At 34.3% G+C, this 20,445-nt stretch overlaps 1 protein-coding gene across 1 annotated transcript in view; it reads right to left on the bottom strand.

Annotated features, from left to right (window-relative positions):
* Positions 1-20,445, bottom strand: part of ADAM2 (ADAM metallopeptidase domain 2) — a 110,564-nt gene that overhangs the window by 68,911 nt on the left and 21,208 nt on the right. The window contains exons 4-7 of the mRNA XM_008061856.1: positions 18,708-18,786; positions 15,842-15,918; positions 15,260-15,428; positions 10,355-10,408 (exon numbers count right to left, since the gene is read on the bottom strand). Of these exons, the coding sequence (XP_008060047.1) occupies positions 10,355-10,408; positions 15,260-15,428; positions 15,842-15,918; positions 18,708-18,786 (379 nt within the window). The remainder of the gene's footprint in view (positions 1-10,354; positions 10,409-15,259; positions 15,429-15,841; positions 15,919-18,707; positions 18,787-20,445) is intronic.

Below are 20,445 nucleotides of genomic sequence, written 5' to 3'. Positions count from 1 at the left end.
AAAAAAAAAAAAAGGACTGACAGTGATGGGAAACTATGGGGGGGGAAGGAGGTGGGACTAACAGTAGTCAATATCTGTCTGGGGATGGGGTGACACCCCTTATTAACAAGGGCACCTGAATGATGTACATTTGTATACCTAACCCTTAACATACCCCACAATTTTATGATAAAAAATATGTTAAAAAAAAAAAAAGAAATGTAAATGAAAGAAATGTCCCCAGAAAAGATAAGATAAAACTCACTAACAATCTCTTAACTCCAGGTTGCCCATTTCGGGCCCCCTCTCTTTTTCTGGAGAATTTTGTTGCTTAATAAACCCCTTCTTTCACTTATCCTTTTGGTGCCCGTGTTCCTTAATCTTCTTGATCATGGGACAGGAACCTGAGGTTGCCGGGAGTTCCAAGCTCCAGCAACATTTTGGTGCTGTGACTCAGATCAATGAATTCAGAAGGGTGAGTGAAAGCAGACTTGTCTCTTCACTTTTATTTCTGAGGTTTCTCATCCTCAAAGTAGTTTTCTGTCTCTCAAAACCAAAACAGCTCTCTGCTCATTACTTAAAAAAAATAGCACGGCTGACGTTCTACAAATCACAGAAGACAGGCTTGTTGGAAAGTATTTAGTCAATTCCCCATCTCCCTTGGTTGTTGGGAATGTGTCTGTGTTCCAATCCAGTTTCCTTTCATGGATGCCTAGCTGTTGTATGGAGCTGAATTAAGATTGGGAGTAATTGAAGCTTTCTGGCCAAGGCTGCACCTTGGTTTTACCTGACAGCTCTCAGATTTTGATTCCCAACCGCCTATTAGGATATTGGCAGACTATCTTTCCTATCATATTTTCTTCCTTACAAAAGACTTTCTATCTTTCCTAACATATTTTCTTCCTTACAAAACTGCCCTGGTTCCTATCCTGTCTTTGTATTTTATGTTTTAAAGTTTTATACAATTTGATGAAATGCTGGTATTTGATAGGATGTGTTTTAGATATAAGGAATGTGACAAGGAGTAATGTTATTTTGTCATTAAAAAAATGGGGGCTACCGGGCTCGGTGGCTCAGCCTGTAATCCCGCGCCTTTGGGAGGCTGAGGTGAGTGGATTGTCTGAGCCTGCGGGTTCGAGACCCGCCTGGGCAGCGAGACCTCATCTCTACAATAAATCCAAAAAAAAAGAAAAAAAACAAAATCAGCCGGGCGTGGTAGCGCATGCCTGTAATTCCGGCTACTTGGAAGGCTGAGGCGGAAGGATCGCTGGAGCCTAGCAGGTCGAGGCTGTGCTGGCCGGGAGCAGCCGCTGCACTCCAGTCTGGGAGACAGAGTGAGACTCCAACCCCCCCCGCAAAAAAATGGGGGCCATGAGGAAAAAGCTAGAAGAGGCTTTTTTCCTCCATTACATCTGGGCTAATAGTTTTGCTAATTTGAAGGGGATAGCCAGCATAGCCCTTAATTTTCTCATTTTAAATAGAATTTTGTGGAGCCAAACCATCCCACCCCGAAAAATAACAGGTTGTATTTTTTTTGTTTGTTTAAGACAGATTCAGGTTCAAGCTACATCTTAGCCTTTCAAGCTTTATTCACCTGTTTAAGAGACGTTTCAATATATAAGTTATTAAGGCAATACAGACTTTCCCTTTTGGAACACTATCAGCCTTATCCATTAAAACTCAGGTAGCCCATTTGCTAACTTCACTAAGATTTAGATTCCAGTTGGACTATCCCATCTGTAATTCTAAAAATCATACGTGAAACAGGGATACTTCCTTAAAAATGTCTCACCAAATAATGGCTACAATATGTCAAAGGCCATTGGAAAAGATTCAATAAATCCATACACCTTTCTCAGACACTTTTTATGCCCTCAATCTGAACGGTCATACAGAAAAGAAGGGTTCTTCGTACAAATTAACGCTTCTCATTTTTGTGGGTGCTGGCAACTTATCAATAATATACTGATACTTTTTGAAGAAATGAAAGGAGGGGAATGCCTATACAAAGACTGGTGTATGGGGTTGTTACTTATATGGCTAGTCTAATTCATGATCACCCCTAAGGTGTGCATGCATGAACAAATGCGTATGCCTTCCTCCAGCACCCACACCACTTCCTCTCAGTGCTCTAGCTCAAATTCAAGTACTCCAGTGCATCTTTCAGATTTCCATATGGGAAGACCCAATAAGGCAATGAGGCCAACAATTTAGGAGGTTCAGAGGCAGTCTTAGCTGGGAGCGGGGGACTGGTATTCGAGCAGGTAAGCACGACTAAATCCTGTCAACACTGTCCCCTCCTACACACATGGATGGAGGTTGTGCTGGCATCCGTGGGGACATCATGAGTATCTGAGGACAGGGAGAGTGAAGGGACGCCTTCCTTCCTTCGATCCCACTAATGTGTGTCGGTCAGAAAGAGGAAAAGTAAGGGACACTTTTCTTTTGCCCCTCTCTCATATCAGGGGCAACAAGGCCATCTGGATCAACAGTTTGCACTTCTCTAGAGTGCATGCTGTCACATTGGGACTCCTTTGATCCTCAAGCACTGATGACAAAAAAAACACCTTAAATTCTTTTGCACCCAGGCATGCATGACCAAGTTACACATTACAAGACAGAAAAACCTGGCCTCCAGAGGGAAATATTAATTACAATAGAATCTTACAAGTAAACCTTTTCAGTAGATGTAAGGGCAAATGATCTGAGGTTACCTACGTACAGGCTTTCACCTCAGAGAGGTGGATAGAGAAAATATATATTAAAATCCACGTTCCTTTTTCTGATAAATCTCTCAAATTAAATCTAGACCTGGAATATCAGTCCCGATCCCAAACAAAAGTATAGGGATCACATGTTAATTAATCCTGCAAAACAGTCTATTGTCATTTTAATCTGCTTTTTCCAAAACAAACCTGTAAGTGCTCTAATAAAATCTTCCAACTTTACTAAATGATAAAAAATTCAATGCTAGATAACACCAGCGTTTGTTATGTAAGGCTTGTTAAAATTTTTTATTAAAAAAAAATTATATCACCTTGCTGTGCCTAGCTAGCTCTCCCTCTTTAGAACAAGTAAAACTTTGAATGCTGCTTACTATCTGAGTACACTTTACTAAGCCTGGTACGTCTCCTGTGGGACAGATGAAATACTAGGTGCTCTCTCTCTCTGTGGTGTGATAGTGTGGGACCAGATCACTCCCACCTAATTGTCCACTTCTCACAACTGAAACTGTGATTTTACAATTTATAAATAATTTTAGCGAATTTGCCTGTTCATAATTGAAACTAAATAAGGACAGATCATTTCACATCCATATAGTCTGTTCACTCGAAAGGGTTATATATCAAACAATTACAAGTAAAAAAAAGATTAAAAATTTCATAGCCAATTAAAAGAGAACCGTTAAGGTTTTTTCCTCAGCCAAGTCTTTAAAAAGAAGGAAACAACAGAGTGCCAATATGGAGGGTTGCAGAACCAGAGTGCCAACAGAACCAGAGGGCCAAAAATGATGTCTCAACTGGCAGTCACTATTAGCGACAAAATTCCAACAGCCCATCAGAAACATGGTAAGAATCAAGCTACCAAGGGGCTGGTGTCCGTTGCCATGGGTATAGTCTGCAGGGGCACTAAAAGCCTAGTTGTCCCAAAGAGATCTAAATCTCCAGGACCTTATCCACCGCAGAGGCCAGAAAACCATTGGAAGAGGGTATGCTCTCTTCTGGAAAGGAGGGAACACTTGGCCCAAAAATGATGACCACTGAAGAGGCCTGGGAATCAGCTAAAGTGCCTGGCATATCTTACCATCACCCCAACCCCCAAGTAAATCTTAGGGCATTGGAGCCCAAATTACATTCTTAATTAACACAGGTGCCAGCTGTTTGGTCCTGGCCATCCATGTTGGAATATAAGTAGGCAATTAAAGTTGCTAAAGATAATTCAAAACAAAAATGTAGATTATATGGAAAGATGAAAGGAACAAAACCAAAAAAGGAAAAAAATTGTAAAGACAGTCAACATAAAAGCATGTTTTTGGTTAAAAAGGATATCAAGAACAGAGAATAATTATGTATAGAAAAACCTGCCACAAAATGGTTGGTTAAAATATAGGACAAAAAATAGTGGGTCCTTTCATGTCAAAAAAAGGGTATGTGTATGTTGCTAAATAGTATTTGAAACCCAGGAGACTTAGTACTGGTGAGGGCTCTTCCCTCTTTCCCCTTCTTTAGGACCAAATTGGCAGAGACCCTACATTGTTTTCTAAACCCTGTCAGCAGTGAAGATTGCTGGAATAAACTCTTGGAATCACCACACGAGAGTAAAGTCTTGGAGTTCTGAGGCCCATTAGACCACCCTTTGGAGAATCCCTGACTACCACATATATAAAGCCCCCTCAAAACTTAAAGAAGTCAGAGCAGTCATCACCCCATTCCAGAGTGGGGAATGAGGGCAGAGATAGAAGCTGGTTAGGTAGACAAAGAGGGAGGGTCTCCAAGAGACCTAATGCCTGCAGAAATGCCCCCTGCCCCACCCTCATTATATAATTGTTGACTGAAAATGTGATTAGTGTGGTTAAGAACATCCTGTCAACCCAGAATGGAGTGCTGAAAGGGACTTTTTTGCTGCTTAAACCAGGTGCAGTAACTTAAATAAATGTCCTAACCTGGTCTTGGCTTATTAACATTATCATCACCATTAAGACAGCATTAGCATTGAGGTTTTGCTCCTCTGTGTGAGCTTTTCTGTAGTATTTATAAGCAAGCCACATATAGGCCCAGGTAAGATGTGCTCAGAAAAGGCTTGAGAAAAACTCCAGCAAACTCCTTTACTTGAGAGAAGTCCAGTTAATCAATGAATGACTGGCTTAATATATACTACAAAAAATACCTATTTTTTTCAAATGGTAAATTTTCAACAAAAATCATATGACAAACAAAGAAATAACAAATAATAGACTAAATAAATGACATAACTTGGGAGAAATCATTCCCGAGGAAGCATAGACATCAGATTTACTAGACAAAGTCTTTAAAACAACTGTTTGAAATATGCTTAAAGAGCTAAAGGGAAAACATAAACAAAGAACTAAAGGGAATCGGGAAACTGCATATAAACAAAATGAGAATCAACACAAATATAGAAATTATATCCTGGAGCTAAAAATGCAATAATGGTATTGAAAATTAACTAGAGGGAGTTCAGAGTAGATTTGATCAAGCAAAGAAAGAGAATCAGCAAGCCTGATAATAAGACAATTGAAATTATTAAACCTAAGGACCAGAAAGAAAAAAAGAATAAAGAAATGAGAAAAGCCTAAGGGACTTGTGGAACACCTCAAGCAGAACAATATACATACATTATGGAAGAAGAAGGAGGAGGAGATGGAGGAGAAGGAGGAGGAGGAGGAGGAGAAGCAGAAGTAAATAATTTACATAAATAATGGCATTTTTTTTTTAATTGATGAAAACCTGATCTACAAATGCAATAAACTCAACAAAATCTAGGTAGGAACAAAGACACATTATAATCAAACTGTCAAATGACAAAAACAAAGAGAGACTCTTGAAAGCAGCAAGAGAGTAGCAACTCATCATGTACAAAGGATAATCAACAGGCTCAGCCTGTAATCCCGCGCCTTTGAGAGGCTGAGGTGAGTGGATTGCCTAAGCCCGCGAGTTCGAGACCCGCCTGGGCAACTTGGTGAGAACTCATCTCTACAATAAATCAAAAAATAAGCCTGGCATGGTAGCACACGCCTGTAGTTTCAGCTACTTGGAAGGCTGAGGCAGAAGGATCGCTGGAGCCCAGCAGGTTGAGGCTGCGGTGGCCGGGAGCAGCCACTGCACTCCAGTCTGGGCGACAGAGAGACTCCAACTCAAAATAAATAAATAATAAATAAATAAAATAATAATAATATTAAATACTTAGCCAGGCATGGTGATAAATGCCTGTGGTCCCAGCCACTGAAGAGGGTGAGGTGTGAAGATCTCTTGAGCCAAAAAGTTCAAGGCTACAGTGCGCTATGGTTGCACTATTACACTCCAATTTGGATGACAGAGATCCTGTTGAAGAAGAAGGAGAAGAAGGAGGAGAGGGAGAGGGAGAGGAAGTGAAAGAAGAGGAGGAAAAGGAGGAGGACAGGGAAGAAGAGGAAGAGGAGGAGGAAAAGGAGGAGGAAGAGAAGAAGCAGCTCAAAGAAGCAGAAGAAGAAGGAGAAGAAGAAGAGGAGAAAGAAAGAAATGTTATAGAAGTCCATTAAGTTGAAATGGAAGAATGCTAGATAGTAACTTAAAGCCATATGATGATACAAAGACCTGAGAAAGGTAAATAAATGGGCAAATATAAAAACCAGTAGTGATAAAATTTTTGTCTATAACTTCACTTTTTAAATTTTTGACAGCATTTGGAAAGACAAATATGTTAAAATTATTGTGCTTTATATGAGTGTGTATACAATGCATAAATATATAATTTGTGACATTAATAACAAAATGGTAAGAACATAGAAATATAAAAGCAGAGTTTGTGTACGCAATTTAAGTCAAGTTGGTATTAATTCAGATTCGGTTGTTATAACTTTAGGAGGTTAAATATAACCTCCATGCTAACCACAAATATGTAGAGAAGAACATGAGAAAGAATCACAGCACATCACTGCAAAAATTCAACTAAACACACAAAAAAAGCAGTGATGGATGAAATGAGGGAGGGACAAAAAAGTTATAAAACCATCAAAAGACAAATAACAATGACAAATGTAAGTCCTTCCTTTTCACTAAGTATTTTAAATGTAAATGAATTAAACTCACAAACCAAAAGACAAAGATTGTAAGAATAGATAAACATACATGATCAAACTATTAGAGGACTACAAAAGACTTATTTAAATCTAAATACACAAGATAGTTGACACTTAAATAAAGGAAAAAAGACATTCCATAAAAATAGGAACCTAAAGAGAATTTGGGTGGTTATACTAAACACACACACACACACACACACACACACACACACACACACACTAGAGACTTTAAGCAAAAACTGTTATAACAGAATAACATGAGATATGAAAAAATAGTCAATACCCCAAGAAGATACAACAATTATAAATAAATATGCCTCAAAGAGTAGAGTTTCAAAATATATGAAACAAACACTGGAAGAATTGAAGGAATAAATAGATAGCTATACAACCAATACTTGAACACTTCAGTATTCTACTTTCCAAAAAAAAAAAAAATGGAGCAACCATAGAGTAAAATAAAAAGCATAGTGTACTTTAACAGCTTATAAACCAATTGGTTCTACAGACATTTACAGACCACTCTACTCAATAACAGTAGAATACACTTTTTTTTCCAAATGCAGGAACATTCCTTAGGTCGTACCTTATATAAGGCCAAAACAGTTATAGTAAATTTTTAAAGATTAAAATGATACAAAGTATCTTTTCCAATCGCAATGAAATGAAACTAGTAGCATACACGTATAATTTTTTTTTCCATTAAAACTAGGAGAAAAAACTAAAAACAAAAGAAAAACAAAAGGACATAAATTTGGGTAAGATGTGAATTAGGGAAGGTCAGGAGTAAAGTGCTATGGAGTGAATTGTGTTCCTCCAAAATTTTATGTTTGGAAGGCCTAACTCCCAATATGATGGTATTTGGAAAGGTATTTTTGGAAGACCATTAGGTTTAGAGGAGGTCATGAGAGTGGGCTGCTCATGATGAAATAAGTGCCCTTATAAGAAAAGAGATCAGAGAATTTGCTTTCTGTTGGCCACCTGCAAACGGAAAGACAGCTCTCACCAGAACTTGACCATGCCGGCACTCTGATCTCAGACTTCTAACATCCGGAATAAATATATCAAGATATATACACCAAAAATCCTCAAAAGCAATTAACAAACTAAAACTAGAAAAACATTACTATACACCATGATCAAGTGTAATTTATTTCAGGAAGGCAAAGTTGTTTTAATATCTGGAAATCATTAATATAATGTACTTAATTAATAGAATGACCAAAAATATAGTCATTTCAAAAGACACAGAATAAACATTTCACAAAACCCAATACCCATTTGTGATTTCTAAAAATACTACAGCTATTATCACACTTGAAACTACAACACAAATCTCCTTTCTACTTATATTTAAATATTTTACTAGAAGTTCTAACAAAAGCAATGCAAGATAATAAATTTAAAGCCTCTAGATTGAGAAGGTTAAAACAAAGCTCTCTTTTATTACAAAATAACCTTGTATGCAGAAAATGCTAGGAAATATACACATACACACACCAGGATTAGAATATACATTTTATTTTTTGCCAAATCACAAGATACAAGATCAGTTAAATATCTCTATACTACCAATGAAGACTCCAGAATGAAAATATGAAAATAAATCCATTCATATTAAAAACAAACAATAGGCATACATTTAATTAAAAGCATGAGACTCATACACTAGAAAACTATTAAATGTTGATGAGAGTAATTAAAGAAGATCTAACTAAAAAGATAGCTATATAATGATCATTAGAGTATTTAAAATTGTTAAAATGAAGATTATTTCCAAATTGATCTATAGAGTCAACATTATCCCTTTCTAAATTTAAGCACTCTTAGCAATTGATAAGCTGTTATAAAATGGCAATTCAAAGGACACCGAATTGCTAAATATGTAAAAAAAGAGGAACCAGTTACAGGACTTAGACTCTATGGTTTCAAAGTTTACTATAAATCTACAATATTTGAGTTACTTAGTATGGAGGCAGTAAAAGATATAATTCAAGGTCCAGAAATAAGCACTCATATTAATGACTGACTACTTATTGACAAAGGTGCAAGGTATCTCCTTAAGAAGCAAATGATAATGTTTTCAATAATTGATCCTGTTCCAATTAATCATACATATGCAAAAAGATTAATTTAGAATCATATTTTAAATCATTCTTAAGAATTAACTTAAATATGTCTCTGACTTTAATAACAGAACTAAAATTGTAAAACTTTGCAGGGAAACGTTATATGAGTGGAAAACATGTTCATGAGTGTGACTTTGGCAATAATTCCTTAGATATGACATAAAAAATTCAATCTCATAAAAATGAATACCTTCAGCTTCATACAAATTAAAAATTATTGTACTTCAAAAGTCATCATAGAAAAATAAAAAGATGAGCCAAAAAATGGAACAAACTTTCTGGTGAAAGATTTATATCTAGAATACATTAAAAATACTTAGAAATCGCTATCAAGAAGACAAAAGGAAATGGACAAAATATTTGAATAGACAATAGATGACACACATATGAAAAGATGCTTGACATCATTAGGGATTAAAAAAACACAAATTAAAAATGCAATGTGACAACAGTTTATATCCGCCAGAATAATTATAAACAAAAGGACAAAAACAAGTGTTACAAAGATATAGTGATTGAGACTATCATACATTCCTGTTGAGAATAGAAAAAGATGCAGCAACTTTGAAAAATAATTTGTTCATTGTGTAGATCTCACACCCTCAGCAAAGCACTGGATAAGACTATACAGTCCTTTTTAAAAATACGAAGTGACTAGAGATTTCAGTAAAATGTTTAACATTAAATGTCAGTGCCCCCCAAAAAGAAATAATAATGGCAGGGTCTCTGTTCAGAGTTAAAATCTTGAAATAAAGTTTTAATAACTTCAAAAGGAGGCAAAGAAGATTTTGCATTTACTTAAAAAGAATAAAAAAACTCTCAAGATGAATATAGGAATGCACATTGTGAAATTCCTAAATATCTTAAGAAAATTTCATATACTTGTAATGATACAGTTGGGAAGTTGCCCAAAAACCAGAGGGAAAAAAGATGAGAAGATAATGAAGTTGTTTCAGAATATCTAAATTCCAGATAATTGTAGTTCCATTTCATGAGGAAACCCTAAAAGAAATCAACGTCAGGAAAGATAACAAACACCCTCCTCCATCCCTAATATGAACCATTATTTTCTAGTGTATCAAAATATTTTAAGAGTAGGAAAACATTTTTTTCTTTTCAAAATAATATAAATAATGTCAAGCATGCTTTTTTAAATTTGAAAAAGTGCTACAGTGCATACAATAAGTATCTATAATCATTCTAAAACTATATGTAAATGATTTAAAAGTAGCAATTATTTTTATTTACATCATTATTTACAAAATTAAGGGTAAACATTTTATAGGAATTTGATTCTCAAATTACCCTGATGCTGATCTTGTAAAATGCATTAAGGAAGAGCCAAGGAAAAATTATTAGTTTTCTTCTGTCAAAAATGTATTCCAAATTATTTTTATAATCTCCTATTGCTTATATAAAGTGACATAACTCAAAATATACTTACCAATCTTTTTTCAATGACAACATGCATTTCTATATACTGAGATAACTCTTGTAGCTGAAAAATTTGACAAAATTTATGTCAAAATTAAATAATGACTTACATATTTTAGTGCATATAACTGCTACTAGTGAGCTCAATATTGAAAATTTTACATACATAAATAGAACCAGATAATATAAACAAAACTAGATATCAAGAAATTTTCAACTATTTCCTTTGTCACTTCTCTGCATCTAAACAACATTTAATTCACTAAGAAAAAAAATTTTCCTCTACCTTTCATTTTACATATTCTTATTGGTAGTGACCTACGCATCATATTCTGTTTTCTACATACATTACGAAATGTGTATAGCTGTATTAACTTAATTATGCTATGATTACTTTACTATGTGGTGTAATTTTGTGTACAATCCTGAAAGGGTTAAGAGACACATACCTGTGTTTAAGGGATGGGATTCCAATCTAAAGGCTAAAATTAATTATTGCATAAGTCTTCTCAGAAAAAAGTGTGAACAAGAGAAAGTCAAAATTATGGACTTTCTTAAACTAGATAAAACGTTTCAAGATGGAGATTCTGGATATGATATCAGACACTTAGATCATAGTGGTTAAATCAGACATGATGCCACACCTCATGGAGTTGAATTCTGGCTTAACTTTTCTGACTTATGCTGAAAATTGGGGATAAAATAATTATTGTTGTAACAATTATTAATAAAAATAATATCCATATTTATCACTATTGTTAGTAAAGGCAACCTAGAAGAAATGCACTAGGGAAAAACTTTAGGATAAGTTTTCCAAGCACTTAGATACGATTATGTATATAACTCAAAATATTTTATCGCAAAAATAGAAATACCGCCTAATTGCACTGAACAAATGTCTTGATGTAGAAAAGAGGGACTCAAACTTCAGAAACTGAGGAATATTTTATTATGCTTATTTAAATTTATCAACAGTTTTTTTTCTTTTTTTTCCAGGGGTATTTAATCCTTTAAAAGAGCAAAACAATCTCATTTCATTTAAAATATTTTTCTTAACATGTGAAAAAGCAGCATTGAAAAAGAAATAACAAAACTTGGATTTGAGTAGAGATCAGAAGTGATGGTTATGCAACTTAAAGGAAAAAAGATGCTGAAAAAGGTCAGTAAGACAAAGTTAGGGCTTATAGATCATTTTCCTAAGTGTAAAATTCTCTTTCCTTGCCTAAACTTAGGAGAATTGAAGGTTTTGTTTTCAAAAGGCAAATAGAATTTCCTTATTGTCTCACTTTTTCTTCATCATTTTCATCCAATCTCAGAATATTTTATTTATACAATTTTTTGTTTCATTGCTCTCAAGTCTCTGAATGAGATTACTTTACTGGATTTCAATATTGAGAGAAACACTATATTATAGGATTGGATGATTCAAAACTATCTGTTCTAATCAACACTAAGCATTGTTGTCTAACATACCCTGACATAATTTTTGCTCAGTTTCATCTTTGAGATTTGGATTGGTGATATTTCGCTTAATCATTCCTTCATTCATTTACTGAAAAATAATTTTGTTCAGAGAAAAAATAAGTTGTCCATTTTAGGTAAATAAAAAAAAAAATACAAGGGTGCAAAAGAGGATGCCAGGAAATATGTCTGTTGAAAAGGTGGGCAGGTGCCAGATTTCAAAAATCCTACATTGCCCTCTTATTAAGGGAAAGTAGCCTTAGGAGGAGATAAAAGTGCTTAGATATGTGATATATAAACATGACTCCAATTGCTGGAGGAAGGTAGCCTGACCAAATAAATACTAATGAATTGGATGTGAGCAGAAGGATCAAAGAAAACACTACTGGGCTGATACAGTTGCAATGTAGATGGAGTAAAGATTTAGATTTTAAAATGTCAAAGGTCATTGATAAGACTATTCAGGGAGTGGGAAGAGACATGAAGATGATGAATAGATGGATGGATAGAGAGATAGATAATAGCTAGATAATAGAAGAGATGATAGATAGAGAGGAGATAATAGATGATAGATAGATGAAAGTTGGATTGATAGATAGATAAGTAGATAATAGAAATAAATAGATGATAGAATAGATAAGTAGATAATAGATAGGTGTGTGTGTGTGTGTGTGTGTGTGCGTGTGTGTGTGTGTGTTTTAACTTGTACAACCAATATGTCCAATATGAAATCAATAACTCAGGAGAAAATCTGGATTGGAAGTGAATATCTGTAAGTCATAGTAGATAAAGTCATGGGAAAAAATATATAATAAAACCAACAAGCTAAACATGAGATATAACATAAGAAATATCAGTGTTTAAAATGTGAATGTATAAAGAAAAGCCAATAAGAGTGAATAAGAAGCAGGAGAGACTATTCTCACAGAAAGCAAAGTCAATAAAACATTCTAGGAAGTTTTTATTTTGCTTTTTAAAAATGCATCTTAATATTTTAAATGGCTGACTTAGCAATAGGTCACCACTGATTATTTTTGAAGAAAGAAACTGGAGTCTAGTGAAATGAGTAATTAATGAATGGCAGAAAATAAGAACAGCAGTACCACTTATTCTAGTATTTATCTTGTATATGAGGGAAAAAAAACTGCAGCTATATAACTAAGAAATTGTATTTTATATTTTTATTTTCAATATATTTTAGTATGAAGAGATATTATTTTCATAGAGTTTAGAAATTCAAAATATTAGAAAGAATAAAATTATTAATGGAATAAGGTCCTAGTATCAATCTATTTAGAATTAAAATAGGGCAGGGCTTGGTGGCTCAGTCTGTAATTCCAACAGTTTGGGAGGCCGAGGGGAGTGGATTGCCTGAGCCTGCGGGTTCAAGACCCACCCAGGCAACTTGGTGAGACCGTTTCTCTGCAATAAATAAAAAATTAGCCAGGTGTGGTAGCGCACGCCTGTAGTTCCGGATACTGGAAGGCCAAGGTGGAAGGATCATGGAAGCCCAGCAGGTCGAGGCTGCAGTGGCTGGGAACGTGCCACTGCACTCCAGTATGGGCAACAGCATGAGACTCCAACTCAAAAAAAAAAAAAAGAACTCAAGAAAGTGAAAATAATAGATATTCAAATGTAGGAATCAAAATTTTAATTCTGTAACTAGAAGGAGGAAAGAAAGGCAAATAAAATATAAGATCTCATAGATGTAGGAATATAGATGGATTAATGAAAAAGTTGAGAAAAGAACCATAGTATTAAATAATGATAAGTAAATGTACAACTGGATTAAAATTAAGTAAATAAATTAAAATTTAAAGAAGAATATATTGATCAAACAATGTAACTAGAATGTATTAATAAATATTTAATACTAATTACTGCTACATAAAATTATGAACGTATATTATGTGAATGTGTGTGTTCAGTACAATTAAACTAAAATATTTTGCTATTTGTCATTTGATCTTTTGAATAAAATATTTCACCATACAATCTATCAGAACTTAATTGTGAATAATCAAATTTATCAATCTTTGTACTTCCTTTTGATATTTAGTCACAGTTAAAAAGGATGCACCCAAAATCAAATTATACAATTTACCCATATTTCACTCTTGATTGTTCAATTTTTGAACACCCGACCCCTGCTGCTCTGGTTAGAGTTTATCCTGTCTAAAATGTCAAGTACAGATAAAATTTTATCTTTTATGAAATTGTCATTAAGCTATCCCAATGAATTAAAAATGTTTGCTTTTCATCAGGAAAATAAGAATACCTATTCATCTGATATCATATTTCCATAAGTGTGTTTCCACCTATGAAACTTATATTGTATATGTATCTGTACTTTATGATGTTTTTATATCTGATTGAAGACCATGATTTACCCATTGCTCTACATTTTCAGGTGTACACACACACACACACACACACACACACACACAACTTGTTAGTTCTGTTTCCCTGGAGAATTCTAATACCAATATTGGTATCAGGAATGAGGTTCTAAAGAAACATAATATAGAATATTTAGGATAAATATTCTAAATTAGTTCTAAGTTTTCTGGAATGTGCTTTCTAATCTGCTTAGAATTAACAACATTCCTAAAAGGAGCACTGATAGTCCATGGCATGAAATAGCAATAGAGATAGACAAATTATCATCATCAAATACTTCAATCAAACACTCATAAGAGGCAAGGGTCTAGGTGACAATGTAGAGGATACTTTTGAGCATTTTTGTTATTAAAAGAAATCTTTATATCCTATAGTCAAAGAGTTGAGATTACTGAAAACAAGAGGCAGAATTCGATTCTGTCAGTGGATGAATGCCAAAGCAAATCGAATTTCCAAACTCCTATGGTGCTACAGGTAAAGAAAGAACATTGGTTGGGAAGAAATCGGGTCCTGAAAATTGGAACGGGAATATATGGAAGGACTCTTAATGAAACTGATGTCATAAAACACCTAAATTCTGGTGAGCTTTGTTTGCCAGTAGAAAGAGCCTCTCTGTCCTGAGGAAATTAACCCTGAATTTCCTGAAGAAAATATAACAACCTTCCCTGAGGCAGTTCCTTTACAAGATAGTGGTGATTTTCTTCAGGGCCTTAGCTATGTATCTTCAATATTTATGTAAGTGGCATTTGTGTTTGTTACACCAAAATTTTGACATAGTGGGTCAAATGAATGCATCTGTTGATAATAAAAATCAGATTACAGGAAACAGTTGCCACTAACAGTTGAAAACGCCATACTTGGAATTCTGGAAAATTACAAAACTAGTTTTAAGGGTTATTATGGAAGTTATGAAGTTTCTGGTACACGTATATATAAATGTATGTGTGTATGTTGGTGTGTATGGGTGTGTGAATAACTTGTCTATCAAGAAAAAATTTATTGTTTATATTGTTGTATAACAATAACCATAGCATTTACTCAATTAATCGCCTACCTGTACACTTTGTAGTTTATAGGACGGATCTCTTGATCCAATATCCTTCTCAGTATATAAGGAAACATCCGCTTTCTTATGTTTTACTTGATAAATCAAATGTTCAAAACCAACTGAAGACTCCAGGGGTTCAATTCCATAACTAACATTCTCAAACTGTAGTAAGCCCCTACAAATTTTTTTTTTAAAAAGTTAATAAATATAATAATGCATTGTGGAAAAGTCTATATAAGGGTACTTTTGCTTTTTTAATGGTATGTAGATTATTTTTAGTCTTAGAATTAGATGATAAAGTAGGAGGAGACAGTTACTGAGTATTCACCCACTTACTGAGTAGCTCGGATAACAACGGTGTTAGTACCTACCTAGCTATTACTATTTCATGGCCTCCAAATACATTAAAAAATCTTAATTCAGTATAAGGGTAGGAATATTAGTAAGTACTCCTATACTATGTTTTGCAATGGTAGTCTTCCCATAATAGTTATGTCTTATTTTAGAACCATTGATATTATTTTTAAATATTTAAATAATTTTAAATGACTATTTCATTTTATAATCCATAAAATTATATATCACAACCTGAGTCCAGTACATGTGCTAATTATCGCCACCGAATCTGGATAACCTTCAATATACCCTTGGTAGTAGCAGAAATTCTGAAAGATAAAGGTAAAATATATGTCTATCACAATAGTTCATGCTAAAGATATTATTTCAAATATTTAATATGTGTTTTTGTTTGTACACATCAAATATTCATTGTTTCCAAAATGAACTTATAAGATTATCAGATGAGCATCTGTCTAAGTTTTCCAAAATGTCCCAAGTTCATAAAAAGTATACTTTCATTTTTTTCATATGTTATATATTAAACTTGACATTCTGGAATAAATTGGAATAAAACAGTCATCATCAAAACATGTCATACTCTTCTGACTTAACTATTCGTGGTGGAAAAGAAAACTTCAACAAAATGTTTAATTTGTACATTTCTCTTGGAATTTTTATTAGCCTTTGTGTTATATTCCATCTTCCTACTTTAATCCCTAAAATGTTAATTTTCATCACTTTCCAAAAACCATACTCCATCCACTCAATAACCTATATTTATATCTCCACCATACTTTAAAAATTTATGTAAAATATCTATGCTTTTATTTTTTATCACCAACTATATGCTATAACTGATACTTAAATCACGAAGGTTAAAATATCGTTAACTTTCCAGCAGCTTTTGTCTCCATCCTTTCAAATGTGAATTATAAAATCCAGATTGATAACATTTCTAATTCTGTGGAACAGTCAGCAGGAAATATCAAACTTATACATGGGATGATATTGGAAAAGTTAAAAATGAATAAATAAGTCACTTTTAAGTCAGCAAATGATAAAATTTTTATGGAGGAATTAAAAAGTTTCACTTATTACTCAACCTCCTTCAGTTTTTTATTTTTAATCATTGTCTTCCACTGTTTGCCTTTATTACATCTTATTCAATACTCTATTTGCACTTCAAAGGAATGTACATGTTGTTGCCTTTGTGTAGTCTTCTATAAATATGAATTAAATCAAGTTGATTGATAGTTCTGCTCGGTCATCAACATACTTGACATACTTGCTGAGTTTTCTCAACTTAATTATCAGGAGATAAATGTTTGAATTTTGAATTATAATTATTATTTGTATATTTCTTCTTCCATTTCTTTCAGTTTCTGCCTTCTGTAACTTAAAAACTGTTTTTATGTGCACACATTTTAGATTGTTATGACATCCTGGTAATTTTACCTTTTAACCATGATTACTATCTGTTTGTACCGGAAAAATCACAAAGTCCAGGACAATGATGAATCATTTTCACTTGTTCTGCTCTGGACACTGGGAATAAATTGTTTCCTTGCCTAACTGGCTGTCTTTTTGTTTCTTTGTTTCTGTATATGCTTCTATATATAATACAATTTTAGAGATGGAAATTCTTTGGGGACTTTAGGAAAAATAAATAATTTAATAAATATACTGGTTCCCAACCTAATTTAATAAACTATTTTCTAGAATAGAGACAGGCCTGCAACTTTAGCAAACATAAACTATGTCACTACATTATGATATAGTATATATATACACAAGATCAACAATCAACAATTTACCATATTCATGCCATTAATAAAATAGTTATTGCTTGATCTTTTTAATTGTACATTTATCTCTCATGGCTACCTCCTGGGAGGTAGGAAGCGGAATTATGGTAGAATGATACAAATTCTGGTTTATCTAATTTCTTGGAAAAAAAGCTGCTGACCACATTTATTATCTATTATTTTTTCTGTTAAAATCTTAGCATTCGCCTGGGCAACTTGGTGAGACCTCATCTCTACAATAAATCAAAAAATTAGCCGGGCGTGGTAGCACGCGCCTGTAGTTCCAGCCACTTGGAAGGCTGAGGCGGAAAGATCGCCGCAGACCAGCAGGTCCAGGCTGCGGTGGCCGGGAGCGGCCACTGCACTCCAGTCTGAGCGACAGAGTGAGACTCCAATTCAAAAAAAAAGCTTTAATTTCGTAACATTTAATTGATTCATTCTGTAGAAATCAAGAATGTAAATAGAAAATCAGCAATTAGTAGGGCAGGGATAAAGGTTAAAAGAAAAAGAAGCTCGGTGGCTCAGCCTGTAATCCCTATGCTTTCAGAGGCCCAGGTGAGTGGATTGCCTGAGCCTGTGGGCTCGAGACCCACCTGGGCGACTTGGCGAGACCTCATCTCTACAATAAGTCAAAAATTAGCCGGGCATGGTAGCGCGCGCCTGTAGTTCCAGCCACTTGGAAGGCTGAGGCAGAAGGATTGCTGGAGCCCAGCCGGTCGAGGCTGCTGTGGCCGGGAGCGTGCCACTGCACTCCAGTCTGGGTGACAGAGTGAGACTCCAACTCAAAAAGAAAAAAAGAAAAAGAACACTGTAGGCATGAATAGTCCCTGCAATTTTATCCACACTTCTTTACCTTTTCACAGCAAATTACAGATATTATTCAATGAAGTTCTACGGATTCCAAATATATGAAAATGTAATATACTTCTAAATGTGCATGAAATTTCATGTGTACTTATTTGGTGCTTGAACATGCTTCAAAAATGGCTTTGAACTATATTTTTCTTCCTATATTTAGCTTTCTTGTGTCAAATTATGGCTTTTCATAATATATTCAACCCCTGATGCCTCAGGTACATCAGCACATACGTGGATGTCATTCTGAAACTATTTGTTTAAAATGTCACAGACATGCCTTGTTTGTTCATCATCTGTTTAATAAGGCTAAGTCAGAATTTATCATCAAAAGGAAAAGATTAAATTCTTGCGAAAACACACCAACCCTTTGTACTCCAATAACATGTGAACCCTAAAGGTGTTAATCATGGAAACTCACATGACAAAAGTAAAATGGACAATAAAAAACATACCTGAAAATCTTGGTTAAGAGGTTTCATAATTCCTGTGCCATTATAACCATAAACTCTGAAATTATGAGGTACAAAAGTTCTGTAAAATAAAGATAAATTCTGTAAAATAAAGTATTTAGTGAAAAAAAGTTTCCTGAACTTTTATTTTGGAAAAGATGTATATTTGATTAGTTATGGGCAGGTAGTTTGGCATAAAAAGAGAGCAATAGAGAGAGATTTTTCTGAAAGTATAATTTTTTAAAAATTGTACTTAACAATGTTAGTCTTGAGACCTGTCTTTATTCACTGTATTGTCACATTGTCCCTAGCTGTTTTTCAAACACAATAGGAAAGTTTTTGCACTGGTTGTTGCCTCTTCCTGGGACATTCTGCAACATAGTTAATTGTCTCATCTACTTCAAGTCTTTGCTTATATATTAACGTCTCAGGGAAGATTATCTTGACAAATTTATTTAAAAATCCAACTTTTTCAATTTCCAAAGCATAAGACTTCTAAACCCTACTCTTAATTTGCTCCAATTTTTTTCCAAGCATATATCACCTTCTAACATTCTTCATACTTCATTTAATAATTATATCATTTTTAGTATCTTCTAATGATAATATGAACTCAAAGATTTCTATCTATTTCATTTACTAACACATGCCATGCACTTAGGAGGCTATCTGGAAAATATCAAATGATCAGTAAATATTGAGCTTATATGACCTAAAATTAACAGGTTAAATCTCCAAGATTTTACAAAGATTTGATTTGCAAATATGAAAAAAACATTTAAAAATTAGCTCTGTAAAGAAAAAGCCACATGTTCCAGTGTAAATAAGCAGAATGTTTGGTGGTCATGCAGGACTTGAGTGAAAATAATGAACATGTTGAGGCACAACAAATATATAGCTTTTCTCCCTGAAAAATTCTAGCAAAAGTTACATAAAGAGCCAAGTTTGAAAATCTCTGAAAATCAGAGCAAATACTTTTTTCAAAATTTATGATACAGTATCAAAAAGTTGCATGTAATTCAAGCTGAACAAGGGCAAATAAAATTAAATGCACATATACAAAAGAATGAACTTGAACCCTTATCACACACAATATTAAAAAGTTATCTCAAAGTGATTTAAATACTTGACCATAGTACCTGAAACTGGGACACTAATAGAACAAAGCACAGAGAAAAATCTTCTTGATGTTAACTTTTTTATAAATATACCATCAAATAAAAAAAAACAACTAATAAAAACCAAGATAAAATCTTTCAAGTATCAAGAAAGAATATGAGAAAAGATGCTGGAGAAAGAGAAATAATACTGACAGTTTCCTCATCAACAGAAATGAAAAAGTAAAAACATAATGGAATGATAACTGTTTTTTTTCTTGAGTTGGAGTCTCGCTCTGTCGCCCAGACTGGAGTGCAGTGGCCGCTCCCGGCCACCGCAGCCTCGACCTGCTGGGCTCCGGCGATCCTTCCACCTCAGCCTTCCAAGTAGCCGGAATTACAGGCATGCGTTACCACGCCCGGCTGATTTTTTGATTTATTGTAGAGATGAGGTCTCGCTGCCCAAGCGGGTCTCGAACCTGCGGGCTCAGGCAATCCACTCACGTCAGCCTCCCAAAGGCGCGGGATTACAGGCTGAGCCACTGAGCCCGGCTGGAATGATAACTTTAAAGGTTAAGGGTGTTTTTAGAAAGAGATCTTAAATGTCTTTTAAAGAGACATTCTAGAATTTTTGCTATTGCGAA

The sequence above is a fragment of the Carlito syrichta genome, unplaced genomic scaffold, assembly GCF_000164805.1.
Source record: "Carlito syrichta isolate Samal-C Ts95f unplaced genomic scaffold, Tarsius_syrichta-2.0.1 Scaffold305630, whole genome shotgun sequence".
NCBI lineage: Eukaryota > Metazoa > Chordata > Mammalia > Primates > Tarsiidae > Carlito > Carlito syrichta.
The sequence above is the reverse complement of the archived record's forward strand: the minus strand, read 5'-3'. Positions and strand labels throughout refer to the sequence as shown.